The sequence below is a fragment of the Falco cherrug genome, chromosome 15 (genome assembly GCF_023634085.1).
Source record: "Falco cherrug isolate bFalChe1 chromosome 15, bFalChe1.pri, whole genome shotgun sequence".
NCBI classification, from domain to species: Eukaryota; Metazoa; Chordata; class Aves; order Falconiformes; family Falconidae; genus Falco; species Falco cherrug.
Window position 1 is genome coordinate 22,628,742 of NC_073711.1, and position 27,185 is coordinate 22,655,926.

The window sequence follows — 27,185 nt, forward strand, 5'->3', positions numbered from 1 at the left end:
AATACTATCTATTGTATGTAAAAAATATTGATACATATCCACACCCAATGTTCACAAATACCTATTCTTTTATATATCTATTCTAACATATGTATAATTTAAATTCTCACATACATGTGCACTCTTGTTCGGTGACATACATATGCTATACAAATACACACACACGCAAATATATAAAAATTGTGTTATACGTTATTCTACTCTATTTAACATATAGGAGAGGGGGTTGCCGTGCCCCCAGGGCAGTTTGCCAGCGGTTGGGCTCCCAGCACCGCAGCAGCACCAAATGAAGATGCTCGAGCACGTCCTGCAGCACCTGGTGCTGGGGGCACCTTCCCGGGGCCCATGCTGGCCCCGTGCCCGCTGCAGCTGGCCGAAGCGCGGCTGGGCACCGCTCGGGGCCCCTCAGCCCCCCTTTGTGCAGGCTGGGGGGGAGCCGGTCGCATCGCCTCCTCACGCTGGTGGGGAAAGCGCCTTTCTGGAGTCTCCAGCGTAAGCCAGTGCAGCCCCCACTAAACCCAGCACCCAGACAGGAGGAACCGGGCAGTACAAGGGCATGGACCAAAGTTGCCTTAGCTTCAAAAAAACCCCATTTTTCTGATTTATGGCTTTTCTTCTCTTACAGCTAACTAGAGCAGGATCCCCACCCCGGCACGGAGGTGCGGCGGGGCTCGGGGCAGGAGCCCTGTGCAGCCGGGCCTCATCCCTTCCCAGCAGTGGGGCTAAGCTGGCCCTGCCGGTCGGGGTGAGCTGCTGTCCTGGGCAGCTGCTCCTCACCGGTGCCTTCCAGCGGGGCAGCAGCACCTGGGAAAGGTGGGGAGAGACCAGACCTGCCACCTTGGCCGCTCCCCAAACACCGCCCCTGGCACTCGCTCCCAGCACCACAGCGGATTACTTACAATCCTGGCTACAAGTGGGACAAGCTTGCTGAAACCACAGGCATTTGTTACCTCGTGTTTCACTTGCACAAAGATTAGTTGCCTTTGTGCTGTGCCTTTGTTCTTCACATGCGAAGCGATCCTGACTCACAGCTTCCAAGCCCTTGCAGAAAGGACAGGAAGGTGTGTGGAACGGGAGACGGATGCCCTTTCAGCAGGTCGGGTCCTCGCAGCTTACATGCTTGTTTAAATCACCTTGAAACAAACATCTTAAAAGCAGGGACTTGGAAAGCAGAGAGATGACTGAAGTTAGAAGAGCAGTCAGCCAACAGCTCTTTCTTGAGCGGACTGCATGGGATCATGACTCGGCTGGCAGCTTTCACAGGCACCACTGGCCTGTGCCCCGCAGAGCTCAGCACGCAGAGGCACTGCCAGGTACAGCTGGAACCCAGCTTCGACCGCAAACGCACAGGAGCTTGCCGAGAACTCTGCTCCAACCACTCCCCATACAGGGAACAAGCTTGTAAGAGAGCAAAGGGAAAGCTACGTGTTGACTCCACGAGAAACCATCCAGTTACCCTTTAATAAGCCACAAAGGCATGCCTGAACAGCTCCTGCACCCAGCAGCCTGCTGAGCTCACACCGAGCCAGAAGCAACATAATCTTTATATGGTACCAAGCTCAAGATAAACAGAGGACTCCACAAGCTCAGGGAAGGGGCGGCATCCACCTGCAAGTCAAAGGGTAGGCCTAGGTTATTACTAGTACCACTAGAGGAAAAAAAAAAAAAAAAATCTGTTGCTTTTCCTTCATGCTGTAACTCAAAACTTAGGACCAAGAGACAATGAAGGGAAAAGGAAAGGAGTAGTGCCCTGTTTGGGCTACGTAGGTTTTGAGTAAGGTATGACAGAAAAAGAGCTAGAGCTAGTCCTACTGGCAGTCAGCAGCACAACTGCTGAAAGCTTTGAGGCCAAATTTAATTGCAGAGACCCCAGCGTGCCTGTGTGGCTCATTGTACACAATGTAAAATCAGAAGTCAGGGGTGTTTATTAGTTACTTTATTATTAAAGCTACAACAAAGTTCAAATTACTACAATATTCACAGATGGCTAGAAATTTTCTAAATTCATCGAACAAGGACAGGCCGGTGCCCCAAAGGGTACAGGAATACTGACCATTTCATACCTGCTAGCTAGTTTAAGACTACAGACACAGTGCTGCCCGAGATCAAGCGCCGCTGCACTTCGGGTGGCAGCTTGGGACAGTTCCTCATCCGTGCTGGAAGAGACACTACTCAGAGTTCCAGTGCAAATGCAAAGTTCAAGACTACTGATTAAACTGTACCCCACATGTTCACAGCTCAAGATGAAGGCAGCAGCTGGAATGAGCAACCTGGATAAAAATCACCTCCACTCACTACAGAAATTCCAAAGGAAATTCTCTCACCATTGGCCCAAGACTCAGACATACACATATTTACAAAGCATTGAACATCATCTAGCAAGAACTAGCGTCTGGCTCCCTTGCTGAGGCAGAAGCTGCCAGGCAAAACAGCCATCAGGCTTTTGCCACAGGGAGAGATCCCAACACTTTTTAAAAAAGTCACGAGCAACATCATGTGAAGAAGCACAGCACAACCCAGTCATGGAGCATCTTTTGGGCTCGTCAGTCAAGCTCCTCTTTGATAGGGGTGCAACCTGAGAAGAAGCTGGTATTGCTACTCAGTATTCTCTTCTTTCTCTTTATAAATGGTATCTGGTTCTCTTGTGACTCCTCATCTCTCACAAGCTGTGAAGCAGCAGTAGTGCTGGGCTTCTTGATGAACACATCTTGGTCTGTGATATCTTTCAGGACCTATCAGAAAAGCAAGGAAGACAGTTCTGGCATTGGTACCCACCCTGAAGAAGCCAGCCAGCTTGTGCTGGGGGCAGCACATACAGAAGTTGCCAGGCCAATATCAGGAGTTGCTTGATTTCTTTACTCAAGTCAAAATTCTAAAGACAAATTCATGGGCTGAGCAGGAAGAGACAGTATTTGGAATTGTGGGCAAAGGTACACATGGGAAAAGTGAATTTGTTCAGCTGAGACAAGATTACAGCTGCCAAGTTGGAGTACACAATGGCTTAATAGTAAGTTTGGATTTAGACAGTTTTGTCCCATGAGTTCCTCAATTATCAACAGCCTGGTTTGGGCTGGGAGGGAGCTGACAGCCCCCCGAGCCCCAACCCCCTGCCAGGGGCAGGGACACCTCCCACCAGCCCAGGTTGCCCCCAGCCCCGTCCAGCCTGGCCCTGAGCACCCCCAGGGATGGGGCACCCACAGCTGCTCTGGGCAGCCTCTGCCAGCGCCGCCCTCACGGGGAAGAATTTCTTCCCAGTATCTGCCCTAAGTCTGCCCTCTCTTATTGCTGAAGGGTGCAGCAGGAAAGCACGACAAACCTGTACGGCAAGATTTTCGTATGGAAACTCAACATACTCAAGACTTAAATACAAGCTGCTTTGACAGCTGTAGTCTGTTCAGAATTTTCTAGCCGCAGTCTATCATCTTGGGATTTTTCTCCTTTCAGATCCATCACCAGCTATAGTGTGCGCACAATCAGAACCACTGTTTGTTCTTACAGCTTTAGGCATTACCTTTGTAGTTGGTGTGACACACACAGGCTGAAAGAAAGTCTCTCCTGAAGCCACTTCAGTGGGGTCTTCAAGTCTGAAGCAGCCGTCAGAGTCCCTTGATTTGTCCTGACACAGTGCGGCATCCTGAGGGGCAGTAGCATTTTGAAGCACTTCTACAATATCCATCCCTTCCGTTCCCACCAACGGCTGAAGAAACACTAGGGGTACCTAAGCCACCTTCTTTCCAGTTGCAAAGTAATTCATAGTACAGGATGCTAGATGCCTGTCAGGCAACTGGTTTCATAAAATAGTCAATAATTAAAGATTTACTGTGGGAGGTCTCTGCTTCAAGTCTTTAAGATCCAAGAGCAAGGCAGAATTTTCCAGCAAGAGTTTTAGTGACCATCAGCTGCTCATGAACCTTCCTGCTGCTACAACTCCCTCCCCAAATGATCCCTTCCATGCTTAATAAAAGAGAATATCTGCAAATTAGTTAAGCTTTTGTGCCATCTGAAGCCAAAGATGCACTTAGTAAATAGAAGTTGTAGAAGACAGACTTAAATTGTTTGTCCCCAGATTTGTGGCTGACAAATGGCAGCAGGTAAACCTACGTGATATCTCCCAAATTGCTGTATTTAGTGCATGAGCCTGGTACTGCAGTGGAAGACTCTATACTCAGTTACCACAGATAAACACTGAATTACAGTGACAGTTAGTAATGTTTCAGAAAGGTGCATATGCTTCACCTCGACAAACTGTGCACGATGTTGGGTGAAGCCCTTTCAGGCGCACAAACACAGCACTACTCACCGGGAAGCCACGGTCTCTATTTCTACATTTTGCTGAGTCACAGCTACAGCCTTCAGTGCAGCTCATCTTCTGCTTCCTGCAGCCACACTGTCTATTTCCACACCAGCCCTTGCAAGAGCACTGAGTAAGAAAAGAATTCCATGCAGAAAGAGCTTTGGTGTTTTAGAGACCGCATCTGAATTGACACAGCTGTCAACACCTGAAGCGATCTAGTGGACAGTACCATCCCCAAGTTGCCACAAATCTTTCGCTGTTTTCTGGCCAGTCCTGCACCGCAGGAAAAGAAACAAGGTCTTTCCCCCAACAGAGGCATCTCTTGCTTCAGTATCTCCAAGATAAGCATCTTCAGTTACTCAGTCCCTGACCAAGTTATCCAAAGGGATGCCACTTTCAGTGTCAGTTAGACAAGCTACCATTTACACACTAGGAGGCAAACCTGAGTCACCACACCTAGCGTCCTCCATCTAGATGGAGGTGACCTAATTTAGCTCTTTCACGGCACATCAGAACAATGAATCTCTTTGCTAATCTGGGTATGTGAAGCAGTAGCAGACTGCACAGCCCAGCTGCTCCAAGCTACAGGTGTGAACTAGCAGTAATTTGCATTGGAGTTCTGCAGGGCTGAATTAATTTAAAATGAACTCAGAGGAGCCAAGTGTCAGGCACAAACCCTCCCTCCTGCAACATGGCCAAACAGAACTTCCCCAAACCCAAACCACTAACAGTACTGTATTTCAGGTTGACAAGCTCCACTGAGAGGAACTAAAGCTAGGTCTTAAATTTCGTAAGCTTTTCTGTGGTAACTGCTGGCATTTTCAGTCATTCAACATTGAAGTGTGTAATAATTTAACCCCCCTGTGAAACAGGAAGAACAAGGCTCACAGTGGAGATGTGGCTTCGTAGCAATTCAAGCCCAAAGATGCCTATTGGCTCACAGCAACCTGTGTTCAGCACATTCAGGTCATCTCTTCCACCGCGTCAGGAATTAACCGAGCGGCAGGCTGAAGCTCCAGGCCCAGCAGACTGATACAAACAGAAGACAGAAGCTGAGGCTTCTATCAGGACTAGGAGCCGCAGCACACCACAGTGGGAACGGTACACAGGAATACATGACAGGCCATCCCTTTTTTTCTCCCCTAAAATAGGCTCCGTGAAGGAATAAGGCTGCTGTTAGGGCTCACTATTTTGCTGCCATCTGAAACATATAGGCCAGTTCAGCCACAGGTAACAGGACAGAACACCTGTGTCTTCTGGTAGAAGACGACTTGTCCAATAAAAAACTATTTAGGAAGGTGTTGCTGACTATAGGAAGCTTTTGCTCTTTCTGTCAGAAGATCATACACAACCAGTGCCAGCAGTACCACCACATTAAGGCTTTTCAGAAAATAGTGGAGACGCTACAGTCTCACTGTTTCTCTGTACACTTACTAGATCCTTAGGGAGACAGGCATGTGAATCCCTCGTAGGTAATAACAAGTCAAAAGGTAACAGGATCTTACCCCCATCATGCTTCTCTTTGCTCCTTTGACTACTTTTACCGGAACCCAGTCTGCATCCTCCGTTTCCTCTCCAGACGCCTCCGAGTCAGAGAACAGCTCTTTGACATCCATTTCTCTGTATGGTGCATGGGGTTTTGCTGTCGTTCGCCGGCGAGCCTTTGGCTACACACAGAAATTACAAGGGTTGAAGTCCCAGAAGAAATAACAGTAGGTTTACATTTTGTTAAAGCACATCAGAGTACCACTACCACAGCCCCATTCCTCTCAAGACAGCCAAGGCGGTTAGAGAGGAGATCAACTTGTCAGGATTAAATTGACTGACTGAATTTTTAAACTGCTATAGTTGACAAACACTTGGAAATAGATTTGTGTCCGTCTTGACAAAATAAAACATTTATTTCTCCCAGCACTAAGACTTAGCTCTTCTGCAAGGCAATGATTACATCATCTTTAACAGATGCCTTGCTCCGTGATTCACAGACTAGAAACGCTACAGAGAAAACACCTGGATTACTAAGGAAGATACAGAGTCAGACATAATTACACTGAGGAAACAATTTTGGGGTTTTGTTTGCTTTTTTTAAGATTGAAGAACTACTGCAAGCTAGTTTCAGAAGTATTCTGAAAACAGAAGCCTTAAGGACTGTCTGAAGTAGGGACCCGGCTTACTTCAACAAGCAGAACAGGATGCCTTGTAAAAAGCAGCCTGGGAGAAAGACACTATTAATAGCCAACACTAACTTTTGAAAAGAACCCAGGTACAATGTAAGCATGGAAACTGGCATGCAGCATTTTTACCTTGGGTGGAATATATTCAAAAGAAGAATCTGGGGACTCAGGTGGCATTTGCTGAATGTGATGGAGCTTCTGTCCACTGGCAACTTGGAGGAGCACTAGTTTCTGTTGAGAGACAAAAAAAGTTAGCTTTGCTAAATACATTAACCCAACTGCCAGGAAGCTCTTGTGACTTACGTCTGTACAGATCTTTACCTGTTTAAGAGTGTAATTTTCCTGGAGAATTTCTTGGTTCTTCTCACACATCTCCTTCATTTTCTCCAGCTCTTCCTCCTGTTTGCAAGACAAGAGGAAATCTGCAGGCTTACGCAGGGGTATCACAAGTAGTTGTTTGGGACAGATTTTTCTGTTTGTATCTTTCTTGCAACACCAGAGGGGTTTCTTTGTATTCTCCAACGAGAGATCAGCTCTGACTTTCTAGATCAGGAAAACCATTAGTGCTACTACCTTGTTTAATGCATAACTGCTAATACAGAGGGAATTATATCTTAAATGGTCACTCTGAAAGGATCGAAAACTCCCTCTATTTCTAAGGTTTGTCTCCAAATTAGGTGCACCTAGGACTGGTTTTGCTTTAATACATCACTGAACATGCCCTTCCACAGGAGCTTGCTACACCACTTAATTCTTAATGACGAGACAAAGTGCAGCTTGTAACGTGTTGTTGTAAAACTCTCACCTCGGTGACAGAGTTGGAAGGCAGGGTTGGAGGGGTTATTTCCTGCTAAATTACTCCATTCCCCTTTAACGCAAACATATTTATAAGGTCAAGTTCTTCTGTTGCTGATAGCACAGTGGAGCTGTACAGCAAAGGATTAGTAATAGCATGTTGAATATCCTAACTAAACATGTTCTGAGCATGGAAGACGTTTGCATGAACTGGTCAGATTGTGGTGGGTTTCATTGCTGCATTTACATTAATTTAACAGAAGATATACAAGAGAAAAAATCCACAAGCTTTACTCAAACCTGTAAAGCAACTATCCTCTCTGAACAACTGCATCAAGCAATCTTAGCTACAGACAGAAGCGCTCTCAATCCTGCTGCACCTTCCTTACTCTAAAGCTACTATTCTAAGTAACAGATAGCCCTAATGAGCACACTCTCCCCAAGCCATGTTCCAGACACTTTACCTGAAACCTGAGTCGCTCCTGCAGCTGTTTCTCCTGCTCAGTTCGTGAATCTTCCAATTTCTTCTCTGCTGCTTCTTTTTGCTGAAATTGGCTAAGCAGGTACAGAACCTAAAAGCAAGTTAATATGGCAGAGGTAAACAGCTATGAATTCCTGAAGAGAAATCTGGTAACCCAGGCAAAGGCCTTGACAATTTCAGAAAGATTCTTTCTGCTACTCCCAGCATGATTCCACCCTGATCTACTTTAAAAGTTATCGTGTGTTCAGGTGGTACATCCTTGCTTAGAGCACTGCAAAAAGTTATTGAATAAGACAACTTGCATAGGACAGAAGATGAATAGGGAGATTTCTTGGGCTTTTGTTAACAGTCTGCAAGAGTAACAAATCCCGATCAGACATATAGCAACAGATTGTTTCAGCACGTCCCCTTTGCCTTTATCACCAGGCAGATCTGAGACCCAGAGTCCCAAGACAAAGGAGCCCTCAGGATTTCTATCACTTGGGTTTTACCTTTTCCTGGTGATGTTGCTCCTGCACCAAAAGCTGATTTTGGAACTCAGCCTCCATCTCTGTTATATGGTTTCGCTCTTCAATCAGCATCTTTTGTATGTCTGAACAGCTGGCTTTACTCTGCTGTAGGCTGCTCTCCAGCTTGCTTTCCTGCACTTTTGAGAAGACCAGCTGAAAAAGAAAAGCAAGTTAATTGCTTGGGTCAATGAGTTCCACATTTGATGTCTGTTGGTACAGACATGGTGGTCTGATGGCAAAGCACTTCTGTTTAACTTCCAGCCACCCTAAGAACTGGACTGGCCATCAGCAACAGGGAACTAGCCAAGAGATTCAGAGCTAGACATCTGACAGCTAGTACGGAAGTGCAAAACAGATAGCAGGAAGTCTTGTTAGCAGTTCTAGATTGATCTCCTTTCCTGCAGCACTTTGGTTTTGAGTACTGGGGGGACCCCCAAAACAAATGCTCTCCCATATTAGCTCCTTCATTCTTTTCCTTTGATTTCCAAGCACCAGGGACTGATATACGATTCTATCATTCAGTTGCTCTTTCCTTGATTCTGCATGAGCCCAATTCCTACCCTCTCCTACCATCAATCTTGTTCAGTCTGCTCCAATCTCAATATCCATCCCACTGCTTCTGCTCTGACCTCAGAGCGTATGTCCCTCATTTCCCTGCAGACTGCCTACTTGTTCAGGAAGTATTTTTAGGTACTTTTTTTCTCTTCCCTTTTCTTATTCCCATGCAAGCATTCTGTAAGAACAGCTTTAGCTCATATCTCCAGACCCACATAGATTCCATTTCCTTCTTCCTGTTTTTTGGATTTCCCTCCCCAAAGTGATCTACAGTACAGGAGAATTTTTTAATCAGAAGTTGTGAGGGAAATAAACCTCATCCAGTACAAGAGTGCTTCACTTTTATTCATCACTGCTGTCAGCCTGTTAGTAACTTCCTTTCATTCCTGGCTAAGCAGATTTACAGCCCTTGTCATTAGTAATACAAATAGGAAAATTCAGAACTTACCTCTCCAAGGAGATACTTCAAAGCACATTTAGCCTCTAGAATTGTTGCAATAGTGTCCCAACACTGTTTCGCACGATCTGCATTGTCTGCATCTAAGAGTTTCTGCTGTAGATCCGCTATCTGAGCGCTCCTTTGAGAGAATGCATGCATTCAAGGTTACAACACGAGTGAAAACCTGGGCTAAAGTTACTGTTAGCAGAATATTAGACAAACTAGTTCGAGTTAAAAGTTTTGACTGCTTAATATGGCACCTGGAGTCTGCAATGCTATACCAGGGAGTTCCTCCTCCCTGCCACACTTCCAATTAAAAGTGCATGTTTCCCTCATACAGAGATGCTCACAAACGGCTGAGAAAACAGCAATCTTAGTGACCAAGTAGTGTCCCCGTATCCCCATTCTGGAAACATTCAAACCAGGAAAACCACATGTTCTTCTCATTTTTAGTGTCAGTGTATAAGTTACTTTACTTTCTCTTCTGTTTCACAGAAGAGTTGTGGACAGATATGAGGAAAAAAAAAAAAAACCAAACACAGAGACAAGGATGTGCAAGTCAGTGTTGCCGTACTGCCTTACCTGAGCTCCATCTCAGTTTCCAGGCTTTCAATCTGCTTTGATATGGAAAGGTCCATCTCTGAAGCCTGCAAATCTGTGAGGGAGTACGTGCGTCTCTAAAGAATTGCAACAATGGACAGAAGTAAGCAACAGGTGAAGAAATGCATGCAAGACCGGGCTTTCATTTACAGACATTTCAGCGAAGAGAAGCCATACTACTCTAAAAGCCTCTAATATCTCCCTATGGCTTCAATTCCATTGCTCCTTCCCAAAAGCATAAGCCTGTGATAAGGGGGGGTGACCCACTCACATCCATCTGATTCACTGCAATAAGTAACAAGTTACTTTAGCAACTCTGTTCCCTGACATGCCAGAGGACAGAAACAACATTAACCCTTTCTTCCAGAAAAGTAACCATTGCCATCCCTACCTTTTGAGGGAAAAGGTCAAATAGGAATGAATAAGTGACAGTACTTGCTAAACAGCCAGAAGTGTGGGACAAGGAAAACAGTACTTCCCCCTCTTACTCTGAGCTTTAGAGGGGGGTTTTGCCCAGCCTCTTTCTTCTCTTTAAGCTGAAGGAGCTCCTGCGCCAAGATCTTTCTGTCCTCCAGAAGGTCTGCAAGGTGCCGTCGAGCCTCTTCAGTACTAACAAGAACCTCTACTTCGTTTGCAAGCCAGCTCTGGAGGAAGAAAAACACATCAAAAGCCAAAATCCAGTACAGTGGCTCACTGTAGTCTCAGCTTCAGGACTGAATTCTCTGAAATGCCTGCATAGATAAACTGAACAATCACAATACCTCCCTCAATACATAAATCCATATTCCTCCCCTCTGCTTTCCAGCCATCAACCCCAGCAGCACCTACTGAGTTAACAAATCTAAGCTTGCCCGTTGTTTGTTGGAATATACAACAGTCACCTACTTTTACTCGTGCAGCAACTCCTTCCATTCCCCGATTTTGACTCTCCTTCCGTTTATCTGCAGCCTCCTTTTGTTTCTGCAAAGCATCCTTTAGGCGCTTGTTAGCAGCTGCTGCCTGTAAAATATTTTACACAAAAGTTGAACGGCAGTTACTTCACTTAACCTGCAATGGTTGAAAACATGAGGTACTCAATGCAAGCCAGACATTGAGATGATGAGAAGAGAGTGTAAAGTTAATAGAACCAGAACAACTTCAGAATTAAGCCAAGACTAGAGTCCTTGACTTCATTTCCTTTGCTGAGACTCCTAGTTTAAAAAAAATCTGCTTCCAGGCCTTAAAGGTAGTATCCCAAACGATGGCTTCAAGATGGGTTTATTCTATACAGCCATCCTGAAAGAATTCTGAACTGCAGTCTAGCAAATTCACCGCCACCGAGCTCATTCTACACTCCCTAGCTCTGTCACAGCTAACTGATGTCAAAGGGTATCTTAGCCTTTAAGAAACATTTAACTAGAATCCCTCAAAGGCCACAAGACAGAAGCATGGTATTTTTCTACAGAGAGAAAAGCACCTATTTCCCGACCTCCAAACTGCTTTTATAAGAAGTTTCTGCATATTCTGTTACCACCTCCAACCACACTTTGCAGAACTTTTGGAACTGGCCAGGAGTTTCTAGCAGATACTGGCTCCTTACCTCTTCTGTTTTGCGCCGAAGTACAGTGGCCTGCTTCTGGAAATCTCGTTCCAGCTTAAATAGCTCATATTGCCTCTTGCGATCCTGCAGGGAAATAATGTGATTTTTTTCCATCTGTGCTAACATGTCACAGTAACACCTATGGCCAATTTCACGCTTCCTGGAACAGTATAATTACATTTGCTGTTCTGTAATGCAAGTGCTTCATGATAAGGATTTCAGTGATCATTACAAGCTTAAGCCTTGTAATGCCTCTGAGAACAAATGGCTGTTAGGCCTGAAAGGGCTCCACACTTTCCATTAAAAGGTTTAGGAGCCTAAAGGCTGTAAGAGATTGCAAATCAAAAGCTTAAGACTTAGAACCATGAAGCACCAAGGAGCAAACTTGTTACAGTAAGAACTCCTGTGAGACCAGAACTCAAGAACAGATGTTTGCTGTCCATTACACTTGAATGCTACAAGCAGCTGGGTTTCATTAACAATTCTGTTTATCTGCACATTCAATATTCCTTTGAAAGTTTAAATTCCAACCTTTCTGTGGCCAAATCCTACAACTTTAAATATTTAAAAATATTTATTAATTTTTGCTTTCTGCTTTAGAGCTGAATCATAACAAGTGTGTTAACAGCTAAGATCTGCAGACATAAGCAAGTCCGTTTACAGCCGGTGAAAGGTGGCAACCATATGAACTATGTTATCTTCAAAGCAGTCCCCAGATGTTTTTCAGATGCTTGCTAGTTAAACAAAGCTTTGCAGCAAACACTTTAATGATTTGTTTCACTCTTCAGAGGGAAGTACACTTTGGGGGCTTATTGTTTGCTCACCCGTTCTTTCAGCTGGATCACTTCCTTGTCCTTCTGTTGTTTCCATTGCCTGAATCTCTCAGCATCATCTTTCATTCGGCGCATCAGTTGTACCCTTTGGTTTTTCATTTCCTGAAAAACAGAAATGGCTGGAAGAATTGTCCAGTACTTGCATTCTGGTTAGTTTCAACTTATGTTCCCCTAGCACGTCTGTCGGGGTGGGAAGTGGCAGATGGGAAATACTACAGCGTGCTGCCCACTCAGAGTGCACGCCTAAGGACACTCTCAAAGTGCTAAACCCCAGGAATTCATTTCTTAAGGCATAAAGGGTAGACTAACACATGCACAGTATACACATGGAAATCAAAGTGAAGTCAAGTGCTTAGACTGAGGCAATACATGATCAGATTATAGCCAGAACACACTTTGGACTTTTTATTCCTCCAAGTCCCAGTAGTCACCTGCCTATTGTATTACTCCAGCAATTGTGGTCACATAGCGAAAGGAATTGTGCCAAAAACTGGATTTACAGTCTAACAAAACAGAAAGCAAGTGCCTTCCATCTGGAAACTGCTTTGTCTACACTGGAGCGAGCCCGAGAACTCCGTGCTAGGGTTAGTTACCCTGATCTCCTGGTTCAGTTTGATGACAGTGTGTTCTGTAGATTCCTTCAGCTTTAAGAGCTTTGATTGCTCATTCAGCTTTTTCTTCAGCTCATTGATTTGCCCTTCCAACTCCTGAAGTCTTTTCCGACGCCGTTCACTCAGTCTGTAAAGAAATCACACTTTAAAGACAGCCTCCCCAATAACTGTTATTCTCAAACAAGTACTCTCCAACTTTAGAAACACCTTCTGAAGAATGAAGCAGTTGTGTATTAACATCTTTCCCACCGATGAATGCCCACTATCAGGCTTCTCTGCAGTTCATACAACTCACATGGCATGTTAAAGGGATGCATTTGCATAAAAATAAGAGCTTTTACAAACTGTAAAAGTGCAAGACGATGAACTTGCACAGGTGCACTAACACAACTTCTAGTGCTATAAGCCACATGGCTTGCACAGTCACTCTTACTTGGCTTGGTTGACATCCTTCTTTGCCATTTGCAGAGCAAGGATCAAATCCTCCTTTTCTTTTTGCAAACTGCTGACCTCTGATTCCAGGTCCTTGATATTAGCCTAGAAAGGACAAGAGTAGTAAGCCCCCAAATAAAAACCTTGAAATTACACTCTGAGACACAGCTTTAAGACAGGAAAACTTGAGAAACCACATTCCAATAGGCTGTAGACCACCTTATCTGAAAGCACTATAAGCACCAAAAGGGCTACACTGCCATACATTGAAACCTTAGCTGGTCCACAGAACCACTGTGACAAACTAAAAGTTACGACTGAACAATTTCAGAGATGGGAGATCCCAGCACAGCTGGTGAACAGGGGAAGTACAGCTGGCTGTACTACGAGAGTTAACAATGAAGTACTTGCATTTTAACTTGGTGCAGCCAAGCAAACCTCCAAGTAAAAAGCAGAGGAGCCCATTTCACATACAACAGCTAGTAGCTAATAGCTTATTTCAGGGAAAAGACCATCTTCTGGTGGTAGAGCTTTTTGTAAATAGCTGGGCATGGTCATCCCTCCACCTTCTCTGCTGATACCTACAGTTAACTCCCCACTATGCCCAAGGGGGCAGCAAATCAGCTTAAGGAAATAAACCCATTAAGAACATGCTCATGAGAGGATAGATCTTTTCCTCCTTCCCTCCTCAGCATGGAGCAGCCACATTAACTGGGAAAAACAAACTGAGTATATCATTACAAGAACTATTTCAGAAGAGTTTACCTGGTATTGGGACTGAATGGGCTCCAGCTGGCTATCATTCTGAGTCATTTTTTTGGCAAGTGCCTCTTTCAGAGCCAGAGCTTTATTCAGTTCAAGCAGCTCTTTGGACATCTGTGCTTGACGGAGGGCATGTTGAGTGGTGAATTCATCTGATGGTCTCTTGGTATCCTGGCCCATTTCTGCTTCCTGGAGGAGACAGCAATGAGCAGGAGAGGCCAATTGAAAGCTCTATGTGACTGCTTCAAATTCTTCTCCCCCCCCAAATTATTCAGAAATGAGAACAGGTTATCGATCTGGAACACACTGAGCAAATAAAAGCACAGAAAGGCAGCACAAGTGTGACACATATTATTTACCAAACATTTGGATTAAAAAACTAGCATAAGAATGCAGATAAAAGAGAAATGATGAAGGCATAAAAACATGCCCCTGGTAAGGTCTGCACTGCTGTACTCCCCTCACTTACAGCTGTAGCATCCTGCTCAGAGTTTGCCATCTCTGCAGCAGCTTCCATTGTGGCAGCATTTTCACTCTATATAGGACAAAGAAGACGACATTGGTCAAAAGTGGAAGATTAAGTAAAATGAAGCTACTAGCAGTCTGTTGGCCTATTGGTTATTCTCCTTGTTCAGAAAGCTCTCTCTGGAAAGAGGATGCCATTGTTTTCATCCTTTAGTAAAAGTGAGCATACTCCTCCTAGATCGGCTGGACAAGCCATTCTTTCTAGTCTTCCCTGAACTCCAGCACTGGCAAGCCAGCTCCTCACAAGAGTAAGGATTCTGGGAACAGGAGGAATGTCTAGCAAGGGAGAACAGAAGTTATTAAATTAGACAAAGATTTGACAACTTCTATTTAACAATTTCAGGTCCCTGCAATTTGTGTTGCTCATTACAACTACCAAGTTTATAATTCTCCTCCCAACTTTTGAATAGTAAACCCACACTTATCTCCCACTATCAGATTCTTTTATGGAGACTCCTCCTTTTTTTCCACCACACATAGTCACTCAAGCACAAGTGGCCTTTCTGCAGCATTAAAAGCACAGCAGGACAGCTTGTTTTGAAGTGGATATCAAGAGTCATTGAATACTTGTAATGCCTGAGCTTCTTAAGCAAGGTTTCTGCAGAACTGAATCCACTGCTCAGAGGATTAGCAGAAGAACCTTAAGTTTAATTAGTAAACTCACTTGGCATTCACTCTTCCTGGATTCAGTCTTACCTGCAACTGGGCCAATACTTGCTGCAGATCACGAATCACCTCTACATTTTCTTTTAGTTCCTCATCTTCTACAGTCTCTACCAGCTTCTGCAGATCAAGCTTGCACCTGTAATGCAGATGTGGGAATAAGTCCCCAAGTACTACATGGCACATGTGTGTCACACGTGCCAGTAAGGAACAACTTCCCCACTGAACATACAAATGAGAAATTGTATTCAGTTTTTCCCAACAAAAACATTTAATACTGAAAGACATTTCCTCAGCATGAGCAGGGTGTGGGAATAGACTTACACAGCATGCTGCTGAAGTTGCTCTAGTTTGGCATTCATCTTCTCATTTTCTTGTTCTGTCTAAAAGAAGTCAGAATTATATAAATTGTAGGAGACAAGTCAGAAAACAGCTAATTTATTTGTAGCAAAAGATTTGTCAGTCTGTGTCAAATCAATGTGCTGAAAGATCTTGCATGATCATAGCTACCAGTTTGTTTAGCCTTTTCCACAGGAATATACACTGCAGTGAATCAAAACAAAGCAGAGCAGCGTGGGAAAAAGGAAAGAAAGCATGCACAAGTGCTGGTATTTAAAACATTAAAGCAACAGAAAGCTGAAATATTCAGGTCTGGGTTTCCCCACTGAAGTCACCAGATCTGTAGGCTCTGACAGGGTCTGGAAGACTTTTGGTTCTGACTGACAGCTAGAGATTTGAAATAAATGTGAAAAGAACATTGAAGAGAGATTCTTAACAGGCCATTAGTACAGGAGCTGCTATGAATAATCCTTCAAGCTAACAGGGCAAGTCATGCAACTTAAAGCTCTTCTTGGGTAACTGAACCTTACCAGAATGATCCTCTCCAACATCTGTGCTGTCTGACCAGCTGCCTCACTCAGCCCTCGGCTCAGTTTTTGATTCTCCTCCATTAGTGACTGGTTCTTCTCCATCAGGGACTGAAGGTTCTCTAAAGGTGCCGTACTACTGAAACATTAAGGACCAGTTTGCTTGTGAACTGACTTTGCCAGAGGTTTGTAACAGCACTGCAATTACCTCCAAGTTTCCTAAATAACTTACAATAAGTATAGGTTGTAGCAGATGAACAGAATTAACTGGAGGAAGTCTAATCTGAATTCAAAAAAGTACTGCAGCATACCAAAAGTAGACTTTTGCAAGAGAAGAAAACATCCTTTTGAAACAGCAATGCTGTTTAACCAATGATAAGTCTGTAAACTGCATTTACTTGGGTTTTGAAATATCCTCAGAAGACAACCACTACACAATCCAACTCTTTCCTGCATTTTGTGCTCAAGAACAATGGAGGTGGAGATGCTCTACACTTAGGGGTAGAGGGGTGAGGAAAAGAGGGATGGATGGGCCTGAGAAACACTAATACATTGCCTAGTTCCTCTCATATTTTCTACAACAGATGTTTGCAGTCGCAAGAGGTTTACTACAAAAGTAGATGAGCCATACATGCATGGAATTTTCAGTAAGCATCACAAAAAGAAGAGAAGAAAAAAAAGTCCAGATCCTATCAGAAAGCAACCAGTTTACTCTAGCCTCATACTACAGTACTGTCTAGAGCAAAGGAGATCGAGAGCCTTTGCTGATATGTGATGGCCATCAGATACTGAGCATTAATCTACAGATCTTACTTGATAGACACTGGGAGGGTCCCTCCATGGGCCTGCAGCAGTAACACCTGCAGCTGTTGAACCTAGAAAGACAAACAATTACTTCTTGTAAAACTTTTCCATGCAGTAACTAGATGGCTGTATGTGCAGGGTGTCAAGAAACCTTGCTGATCTAAAGGTCTCCCACTTTGCTGAACCACTTCTCTGTTGCTACCTTTCACATGACTCGTGAGCGCCAGATCACTTATCTTCCTAAGCTACTACAATACGTTTGAATTTACAGTACGTTAATAAACATTCACTAGGCTCTGGTGAACACTCCTGTGCAGTAAGCAAAACCACTTACTTGCTCCATTGTGGAATCAGATTACTGAGCTTTCCTTTGGAGAGGCAGCACGAAAGACTGTATCATATGCATGCTGCCAAGTGAGCACAGCAAGCCTGGTTAACCCTCACCCACAGACCAGCCCTTGAGGACTTCTGGCTTTGTGTTTAACCACTTCTAGTTTATGCAACTTATTTCCCTCTGAAGCTGACTACATAGGAACACTCTCCACTTCCCACTCCATGCTGGATACAGGCACGTGATGTCAGCAAGGCAACCAGCGCTGTATTTCCAGTTTTGCCTGTAGCTTAATGGGCAGGAGATAATTTGTTCAGTGGAAGGGAAATGTGTATCACACTAACATCACCTTTTTTCTATAGTATTGAATAACTGCTGTAGGATTACAAGAAACATTCATGTATTCCCTTCTACAGCACTTACAGGGCCATCAAGAATCACACACTAAATATTTTTTGTATATCTTGTGTAGCTAGACATCCTATGCCTTTGCTCACTGTTTACTGAACTCAGTACCAAACCAACATATCTACTCCTCTCACATGAAGTAAGCATGCCGTACCTGCTGCTTTAGATGATGCAGTTCAGCTGCCTGGGGATCAAGGTTCACAATGGGTTTATTTTTTATTTTTCTTGCTCTGTCAGCATAGCGCAAAGTATTTAGAGTTTCTTCCAGATTGGAATCTGCTGGGCTTACACAGGCAATCATGAGAGTGTGGCTGTTACCACCCAGAGAGTCTGAGAAAAAAAAAAAAAAGCGTAATTAAAGCTTTGAGAGTGAGTAAGAATGACTAGTAAGATTATCTAAGGACACAAGTGCCTCTCCAAACTACAGCTAGAAGATATCCAGCTGTAGTTTTGTGTCATTGTCATCTACTTTCTCCTCTGCCCCAGTCAGTACCATACTGAAGAGCTTTTTTTTAAAGCCAAAGTTACGTCTCAGCTCTAAACACCAATGATTTCACATCAGATGCCCCAGTAATATTGTTGTCCTGTTAAGTAATTTCTGTAATTGCTGCAATTTCTGTATGTCATTTCTGGCATAATTCTATCCCATCTCCTCCCACACAATAATACTCAAGACTTTCACACATGTGCAGACACCAGAATTCACACTGTTTTCCAATTTAAAGAATTATTGCCTAAGAACACGTTTCTTCAGATCATCAAGCTGCATGGCATTTTATCCTTTGGTTTTACACTAACACATGTTGGCTACTTAAATTTTTTTTATGAGAAAAAAAAAACCAGGGCCCCACATCAAGCTCTGCATAATCCAGTTTCTTTTCATTAGATACTTTCAGATATGAATAACATTCAAGACACTAACTTTGTGTACTGAATTATTTAACTACCAAAAAAATCCCAGTAAATTGCAATACTATATCTATGGCGATATCAAAGGCTAATTTAGAGAAAATGTATTAAAAGAACATTGCAACTATAAGAAAAATAAGTACCACTAAGACCAGATATTCAGACTAACAGAACACCACAAACATGACACACAGTGAAGGCACAGACAGCTGGGGCTTCATTCTGGTTGCTGTATCCTCCAGTAAGTAGCTATAATTAGGCTATAATAGTAGATCTCTTCTTCCAGCCTTAACTTCCTTCTCCCCACCAAAAAAAGCCCACACACTGAATCTGTCTCCTTTCCTCCTATCACATGGGAACGGCAGAAGAGCTGGACTCATAAATGAGACCATCTCAATACACTTGCAATCTAAAAATAAGCATATAGAAAAGGTCTAGTTTCAGAGAGAAGAGGAACAAAACCAATAAATGCAATCCCTTTGTCAACAGCAGCTACTGCTTTGAACTGTGATTGTATGGCTGTTGGGGTTTTTGCTACTTTGTTATTTAAAGTGCATCTATAAATTTAGGCTTTATCATCACCTGTCTCTTACCTTGCAGCAGTCTTGTTAGCTTTGAGTCTCTGTAGGGGACAAACCCACCTTTTTTATTTTCATCCCCAAGAGCACTAATTACATTCCCCAGGCAGAGGAGACCTCTGTTTATGTTGATGCCTGCATACAAACAGATGACAGTGAGTAGAGCCACCTCAATAGCTAGGAACTGGCAATTTACTGCCCTTATTAAAGAAAAACATTAAAGAAGATTTAAAAAAGGCACATTAGAGGGGTTAAATTACTGGTATGCTTTAATATTAACTGAAAAGCAATAGGAAACCCAAGGTATAGTAGCCCTTTTCTACAGACCTTCTTTTAGTCTGTCTCCCTCAGCCTTGGTCTTCTTTTGTCTCTCTGAGCCAGCAAGATCAACCAGGTGTAGTTTGCAGTGAAAACTGCAGTTCCTATGACAGAAATAAACTATTTTACTCTCTCAAGTACACATGTAGTTAGGAAAGGAGCAGTCCAGTGGTTACTATAGTTGAGCTACTGGGCTGAAAAATATAATGCATATTAGAGGCAGCCAAATAACTGCCTCCATAATAGCTCAGATGAGTTTATCCAAGACCAAGAAAGGACAACAGGATGTGCTGGTTTCAGCTGGGATGGAGTTAGTTATCTTCTTAGAAGCTAGTACTGTGCTGTGTTTTGGCTCTGATGTGAGGACAATGTTGACAATGCACTGATGTTTTTAGTTGCTGCTAGGTAATGTTTATACTAAGTCAAGGAATTTTCAATTTCTCGGGCCCTGCCAGCAAAAGGGCTGGAGGGGCACAAGAAATTGGGAGGGGACACAGCCTGGACAGCTGATCTAAACCAGCCAAAGAGGTATTCCATACCATGGGATCTCATGCTTGCTACATATACCTGGGGGGTTGGCCAGGGTGGGCAGGTCGTTGCTCGGGGACTGGCTGGGCATCAGTCAGTGGGCGGTGAGCAGTTGCATTGTGTATCACATATTTCTTCCTTTCCCCTCTGGATTTTATACTCCACCCCCCCACCGCCGCTATTGTCATCATTGTTATTATTGTTCTTTCATTTTTATTCTATTTCAATTATTAAGTTGTTCTTATCTCAACCCTTAAGTTTTAAATTCCTTTCCAATTTTCCTCCCCATCTCTCTGGGTGAGGGGGTAGCGAGCAAGCGGCTGTGTGGTACTTAATTACCAGCTAGGGTTAAACCACAACACAGGACAATGAAATTTTGAGTAAGTCTGACTCCTAACATCTGCTAGGAGTGGCTGCACGATCACACTTACTTGTCATTTTTCTTCTTCTGATCAATGCAAATGGTGAAGATGGCATGGGACCGTGAGGACTGAGAATTCATTGCTGTGGAGGCCACCGTTCTGGAATTGTTCCCTTGCTCTAGGCAGGATACAGTATCTTGGGCACAGGTGACATTTCTTTCTGTTAACCCTACAATCTGCATCCAGGAAGAAAGAATTATTTATCCTCTCCCTCTTCACCCCAACTTACAACAGAAAAATTATCCTTAGACTACAGCAGGCAAAACGAAGTCCCTGTATAGTTACTGCATCCATAATAGCCAGTCTCGCTTCAAGACAGAAGCTTAAGATAGACTTCCCCCACCAAAAATTTGTTCTGAACTTCCTAACAGTAACATTAATTCACATCCCCTCTCCTTCATCCTACTCCTATGTACACACACGAAGTTCCTCTGTGCCTGCTTGAGTGTCAACTAGGCTATGGGATGGAAGCAGAACATCCCAGTACTGTGGAGAAATTCATAGCTGCTCTCAGATATCCTCAGCCAAGCAGGTAGCTGAAAGTTGTGCCAGTCACAGGCAGAGGAAGGGGAAAACTGGCTGATGTGGTGGGGAGGCTGGTGTGAATAGAGTAGAGAGGAGGCAGGTTTTAGGGACATAAAGGACAGATTGGACCAAGTAGTAGGGACTCGTCATACTCCTTGGCAAGCCTGTGCTTTCTCTGTCTCCCTGGATCACAATGCCACTACTGACATGGATGAGTCGCACCCCAGTACTTTAGAGGCAAGTGAGCAACACAGGATTACACATAACAAAAATATTAATAGATAAAAGCTACAGGTGTCACACACACCTAAGCTGTGCAAAAGACAACTGCCAACCTATCCACCACTGCAAACTGAAACTGTATGAACAAAACATAACTGACAGATGGAAGTTTAGCTACAAAATGTGTACACAGAGCAAGCAGTAGCACAAGGTTTTTCTGCACTACACTGTAAGCACACATCTGTACAAAACTGCTAAGAAAATAATTTGGCCACTTAAATAGTTTCCCCTCAGGATCCCTTTGTTGCACCCTACTTCTGCCATACTGAAGTGTACAATTGCAACAGAATCTGAAATTTGGTGAAGGAACCTGAAGTATAACATTCTCAGTTATTCACCGCATTCAGCTTTGGAAAAAAAAAAAAAAAGTCAGAATAGGGCTTGAAAGTGGTTTTGTTGTGAATTCCTAACTTATTTTTGTTATCTGAGTACACTTAAGGATCATCAACAGCTCAGTTTTGAGAGGAGTGAGTAGTTGTGGTGATTACGTATGTACTAATACAGAGCAGTGCTCAAGGAGTCAAGACAGTTATTTCACCAAAACATCCATCCCTAGCCACATTGCCCCCTTGGGTACCCATATCTAACATGGCAACAGACCTTTATGCCTTCTTTTGGATCTTCTCGTATACTGATTTGAGAAGGCCGTTCTCTTGATGGGCACAGCAGGTCTAGAATATCCTCATTGTAGATCTGAAAACATCAGAACAGCAGTTCAGGGTTCACAGCCTTGCAAGAGAACCATTTGCATAAAGATGTACAGTTACAGTGAAATCACAGCTAACTTTGTATGACAGTCCATTCATTTTACCTATACAAAAAGATACCTGGGACTCAGAGCCCAGTTCTTGACAAGACCTTATGTAGTCTTAGGTTTTGACTTAATAAATACCTATAACTTGAAGCAGGTAGCCTCGTTAAAGCTCATTTCATCACTAATTCATAACTTTATAATAGTTTGAAAATCAAAGCAACTTTTACCTCTAGATAAGAAACTTTGAGGATAAATTCCCAATCCTGCCTTTGCTCCATCTCCTTAAATAGTAGTTTGATTACACGAGGGATGACCCCCACACTAGGGTCATGCTCTTGATTGGCAGTGTAGGCACCTCCCATAGAGTATGTTTTTCCAGATCCTGTCTGTCCATAGGCTAAGACAGTAGCATTATACCCTGGGGGAACAAAGGACACCCAGATCAGACAGTCAGCCCAGATCAGACAGTTTGAACCAGACATGGGAACCAGAGGAAGCTTTGAGGAACAAAGCTGCATTCTAGTAAAAGCATCCTTCCAGAAAAGCACTGCCCCTCACTATCAGTTCACACAATCTTTATGCACAGGTCACAGATAGCAACATCTGGGGGAAAAAAAGTCAGTGAAAAGCTCCCCAAAATGCTGATAAAATTATTCCAGCCCTTTCAAGAACGTGCTGTTGCTTTACTAGAGCTAGTCATAGAAACACAGTGTAACTTCTCCGTCATCCCAGCTCCACTGCACATCGCCAACAGGTTCTGGTATGGGATGCTTATCAATACTCATAGCGTTCTTGACAAAATCCTCTTGCCTGATCCAAAGAACACATACAAGTCATTTTGTTAGCCCTGTGGGTACAACAGGTTGTAAGCAGACAAGATCTGGCACTTCTCATGAGTGGCTGGGGTCAGTATGTAGATAGCACAGGATTGTATTTTCTGAGGAAATCAAAAAGCAAGTCAAAACACAGAATTAAACAGCACCATCTTCCACACAGCCGAGGCCACCAAACCCCCAGTGTCTGAAAACAGAGCCTGAACTCAGTTATAACAAACCTTTGAAGATGCCTCGTATGAGAGGGGAGACAGCCGTGTTAAAGACCTCCTCTTGCTCGACAGACGGGTCGAACACATAGTCATACGTGAAGCACTTATTGCTCCCCACGACCACCTGTGGAGGAGAGGAGAGCAGGCAGCGCCGACCAACCCCCCCAGCACCCCGACAGCGAGCCGGGGCAGGCACGGCCGACCCCCGGCGCAGAGAGCGGGCTCCTTACTTGCGGTTCCCCCGGCGTGAAGGACAGGCACATCTGGCACCCTTCGCTGGTCTCCTTCGGCACCAAGGGACGGCAGCGCAGCGCCACACGCACCGGGATCACCTTGTCGTCTTCCCTCACCATTTTCACCCACCGGGGCCGCCCTGCCGAGGAACACAGCCAGGTGAGGTCTGGTAGGAGCGGCCCGGTAGGGACCGCCCTGGAGGAGCCCGGCGCTGCGGCCTACCCCCCAACCCGGCACCCTGGGGCCTAGGCCGCGCCAGCGCCCCGCCCCCGCTACCGACCTCCCGGCCCGGCCCAGCGGGGAGCGGGGAAGCATAGCGACCACCGGCAGTCCCACCTGAGGGGAGGGGAGCGGGGCGGAGCTGGGGGGGGCTCACCGGCGGCTGCGGGACCCACCTGGAGCCGCCTCTGCTCTGGGTGATGGTGGCGCCGCAACCGCCAACGTTCAAACCGGGGCCGCGCGCAGCAGCCGCCAATGGCGAGGCCGCGCGGGCGGGCACGGGCGGGGCGCGGCGCTCCCGGCAGGCAGCGCGGCAGCATGGAGGGCCGGCTGCCCTACGACGACTTCCCGGTGGTCTTCCTGCCGCCCTACGAGAGCCCGCCCGCCTGGGTGCCGCCGCATGAGGTGAGGGGCCGGGGGGCGGCCGGGCCGGGGGGCCGGGCCTGGCCTGGCCTGGTCTGGTCGGGCCGGGGGCGAGTGGCGGGGATGGTGGCGCGGCGCGGCCCGGCCGGTGCCGCCGCCTGAGGGCCGCAGCGCTGCCTTGCAGAGGGTGTACCACCCCGACTACAACAACGAGCTCACCCAGTTCCTGCCCCGCACCATCGTCCTGAAGAAGCCGCCCGGAGCGCAGGTGAGACCCGCTTACCCCTCCTCCCCACCTCCCCCCCCCCCCCCCCCGGCAGGGTGCGGGTCCTGCCCGCCCGGCCCGTCGGCGCCGGGTTTGCCGTGCTGGGCTCGCGGCCGTCCTTCCCGGTGTCTTTCCTGGCGAAAAGCGGCGGGCGCAGCGGCTGAGCTGCGGGGCTGCTGTACTCCCAGAGCGGCAGCACCTCGCAGCGCGGAATACGCTGGGCCCTCCCCTCAGCCGGGGACTCGGTGTGACGGGGGGGCTAAGGGCAGGCCTTGCCGCCCCCCCCGCCGGGAAGGGCCGTGCCACAGCGGGAGCAGAAAGCTTCGTGGGCGAGGCAGAGCAGTACGGTGTTTTGGGATGTGGAGCAGATAAAGGACAGGGAACAGGGGGCCCCTCGCCTGGCCAAGCTGCCATGGTGCAGAAGGTAGCAGAGGGCCTGGTGCGCCCTGCTGCCCGGCCGAGTGCCGCAGCACTGACACCTTTGCTCCATCCAAGAGACAACGTTAGCAGTGGGAAGGGTCCCGGGCCAAAGCAGGTGACTGTGTTTCACTGCTGGTTTCTCTCACAGCTGGGCTTCAATATCCGGGGAGGAAAAGCCTCACAGCTGGGAATCTTCATTTCTAAGGTGTGTCTGTCCTTCTGTCGTTCCCTCCCTGCATTCTGTCTGTTCCCTTGGGTGTTGCTGAGCCAGCTGGGTGTGCAGGGAGACTGTCATATGCTTTATATGCACCTCCAGACTCATAGCTGTAATTTCCTACACACTAAGCAGCAATCAGACAGTCCCGCACCATTTCCTCATCTCTCCCCACCCACAGTGTTGCTGGTGTGCTGCAGTCCGTACTCCCCATCCTCCCCAGTCCCGTGTGAGTGCACTGGATGGACACAGTGGGGCGGCTCTGGAGCTGGACTGCCTTGGCTGCATGGAGGGGAGCTGTGGCACTGGCCATGCCAAGGGTCACTGCTACTGTCTCTGCTCTTCCTTTCACAGGTGATCCCTGACTCGGATGCGCACAGAGCTGGGCTGCAAGAAGGGGACCAGGTGCTCTCAGTAAACGATGTGGATTTCCAGGACATTGAGCACAGCAAGGTGAGCACTCCTGTGGCCCAGGTGCTGGAGCAAGGACAGGGTAGAGAATCCATTCACACACCATCTCTGTCCGACCTTTCAACCTGCACCAACTCAGCTGCGATGCATTCCTTTTTCCTGTTCTCCAGCACGGTCTGGTCACTGAGCAGCGACTCTTTCTGCTTTCAGGCTGTGGAGATCCTGAAGACGGCCCGTGAAATCACCATGCGTGTGCGTTACTTCCCCTACAGTAAGTGCCCGATAGCTCCAAGTCCAGTCACCTAGCAGCATTTCTCCTTGGGACGCAGATGCCTGTGCATCCCTGCTGATTCCACCTGAGCTTAGCAGTTGCAAGTCTAAGGTGGTAGATGATGTTAAGCCTGCAGATCAGAAAGAACATTAGGCTTTGATTTGGGGATAAGGACAGGTACCAAAAGGTACAAAACAGTAAGGACTGGCTTTGGCTGCCCTCATAGAAAAAACTTGTAGAGCAGGGCTTATCCACACAGTGCTAAAAGATGGGGTGACTTTTGAATGGAAATGTTAACTTTAGAGTGGTAGAAGTAGCTATTTATCCTTGAACAACATAGGAATGAGTTCTGTCGCTAGTGGATCTGTGCCAGTGGTGGACGCTGCTTGTGGCTTTTATCCCTCCCTAAGAACATTTAAATTCTAAGTGAAGGAAAAGACCATATTAACTCGGTTTCTGCACCCATAAAGTTCATAGATAGAAGGGGGGTGTGGGGAAAAGGTCAAGTCAAGGCAAACAAGGATTCTTCGTAAAATGGAAACTGACCCTTAAGTGAAGAAAGAACAAAAATAGGGATCAGGAGAAAAGAGGACTTCAAACAAACTTTTGTTCTGCGTGCCCTAAAATAACTTGAAATGACTGGCTGAGGTGCAAATATGCTATTTTAAAGCCAGCTGCTACCCAAGGGGGTAGCAAACGCTTTCTCTACTTCGTGAGATATAAACAGAATATATGTTTTCCTATAACATTTTGGCTAATGCCCTCTTGCCATCAGCGACTGCCTCTCTTCTCTTTCCCTTCCAGATTACCAGAGACAGAAGGAAAGAACTGTTCACTAGTAGGCAGCTGTCTGCTGAGTCTCCAGAGTGGTCATCCTGCAAAAAACTCCACTACTTTTCCTCAACATCTGAGATGAAACATCCTGTTTCACCTGTCACTGGAAGTACAATGTCCTGTTGGCTGCACAGGCATCAGCTCAGTTTCCTGCATGGAAGGATTCCAACAGAGTTTCATTTAGCTGGAAGATGGATGGGGCTTTATTCTGTACTCCTTGAACTGGGTGTTGAAACAAGCTGATGGTGTTGATGTGGGTATTGGAGGGAAGCTTCTCCAGCAAGATCTGTGCTTCTGTTCTAGCAGGACTTAAATTAAATGAGTGCTCTCCTGGTTCTGGATCCAGCCCTTGTTGCTAAATGTAAGGCCAAGAGGGTCTGAGCGTGCCTGAGCAGAGCATGGCCTGCGTCCTCCAAGAGATCAACCTGTTCGCTTCTCTTGTGACATGAAATTCTTTCCTTCTCCACTGTCCTACCTCTGCTCTACATTACTGGGTTTGCTTGGGACTCAAGGAACAGGAGTAAAATCCCCTCAAACTCAGTGCACATCTCTAGCTGCACTAGTCTGCCAAAGCATGTTTGTACCTCTTTGCTGCTTAATGACCCCCGCGACACAGGACCAAGACGCTTGGAGCATGTTCCTCAACTGCTGCAGGCACTTGTCCAGGTTCCCTCAGGTGTGGTGCTTGCACGGTTAAGGGTTTCACTCGCTGAACCTGCTTCTTTCACTTGGCACAGCCCTGTCCCTCTCACGACCTCCCATCAGAACTCCCCACCACTTCGAGGTAAACTCCCCTTGTCTCTCCTCTGAGAAAGGGGAGGAAGCCTGCTGCACCCTGCGCTGGCAAAGCACAGAGGAAAACATGCTCGTTACTAGCAAATCTGGGTGTGGTACGTGGTGGTATCACATTGTAGATGGCATCAGGACAGCCC

At 45.8% G+C, this 27,185-nt stretch overlaps 2 protein-coding genes across 6 annotated transcripts; one reads left to right on the forward strand and one right to left on the reverse strand.

Annotated features, from left to right (window-relative positions):
* Window positions 1-1,921: 1,921 nt before the first annotated feature.
* On the reverse strand, window positions 1,922-23,753 carry KIF4A (kinesin family member 4A). Of its 4 annotated transcripts, none has more exons than XM_055727806.1 (31): window positions 23,652-23,753; window positions 23,253-23,395; window positions 23,032-23,146; window positions 22,205-22,395; window positions 21,824-21,916; window positions 20,426-20,592; window positions 19,476-19,570; window positions 19,164-19,283; window positions 17,816-17,991; window positions 16,932-16,993; window positions 16,122-16,257; window positions 15,577-15,635; window positions 15,286-15,391; window positions 14,534-14,599; window positions 14,068-14,253; window positions 13,304-13,407; window positions 12,853-12,997; window positions 12,251-12,361; window positions 11,427-11,510; window positions 10,733-10,846; window positions 10,336-10,491; window positions 9,830-9,924; window positions 9,257-9,386; window positions 8,236-8,406; window positions 7,728-7,835; window positions 6,790-6,867; window positions 6,598-6,699; window positions 5,800-5,961; window positions 4,301-4,420; window positions 3,512-3,634; window positions 1,922-2,732 (listed from the first exon to the last, which is right to left on the reverse strand). In XM_055727806.1, the coding sequence occupies exons 2-31, from the start codon at window positions 23,373-23,375 to the stop codon at window positions 2,544-2,546; spliced, it is 3,687 nt and encodes a 1,228-aa protein (XP_055583781.1). In that variant the 5' UTR covers window positions 23,376-23,395; window positions 23,652-23,753; the 3' UTR covers window positions 1,922-2,543. The 4 variants fall into 4 exon arrangements, with proteins under 4 accessions (XP_055583781.1, XP_055583780.1, XP_055583779.1 ...); XM_055727805.1 differs by having other exon boundaries at window positions 16,122-16,254; window positions 23,633-23,704; XM_055727804.1 differs by having other exon boundaries at window positions 23,633-23,704.
* Window positions 23,728-26,594, forward strand: PDZD11 (PDZ domain containing 11). 2 transcript variants are annotated; one of them, XM_055727816.1, is made up of 6 exons: window positions 23,728-23,880; window positions 24,023-24,106; window positions 24,672-24,728; window positions 25,092-25,190; window positions 25,359-25,419; window positions 26,224-26,594. In XM_055727816.1, exons 1-6 carry the CDS (start codon window positions 23,731-23,733, stop codon window positions 26,256-26,258), a joined length of 486 nt encoding a protein of 161 aa, XP_055583791.1. In that variant the 5' UTR covers window positions 23,728-23,730; the 3' UTR covers window positions 26,259-26,594. The 2 variants fall into 2 exon arrangements, with proteins under 2 accessions (XP_055583791.1, XP_055583792.1); XM_055727817.1 differs by lacking the exon at window positions 24,672-24,728.
* Window positions 26,595-27,185: the final 591 nt, after the last annotated feature.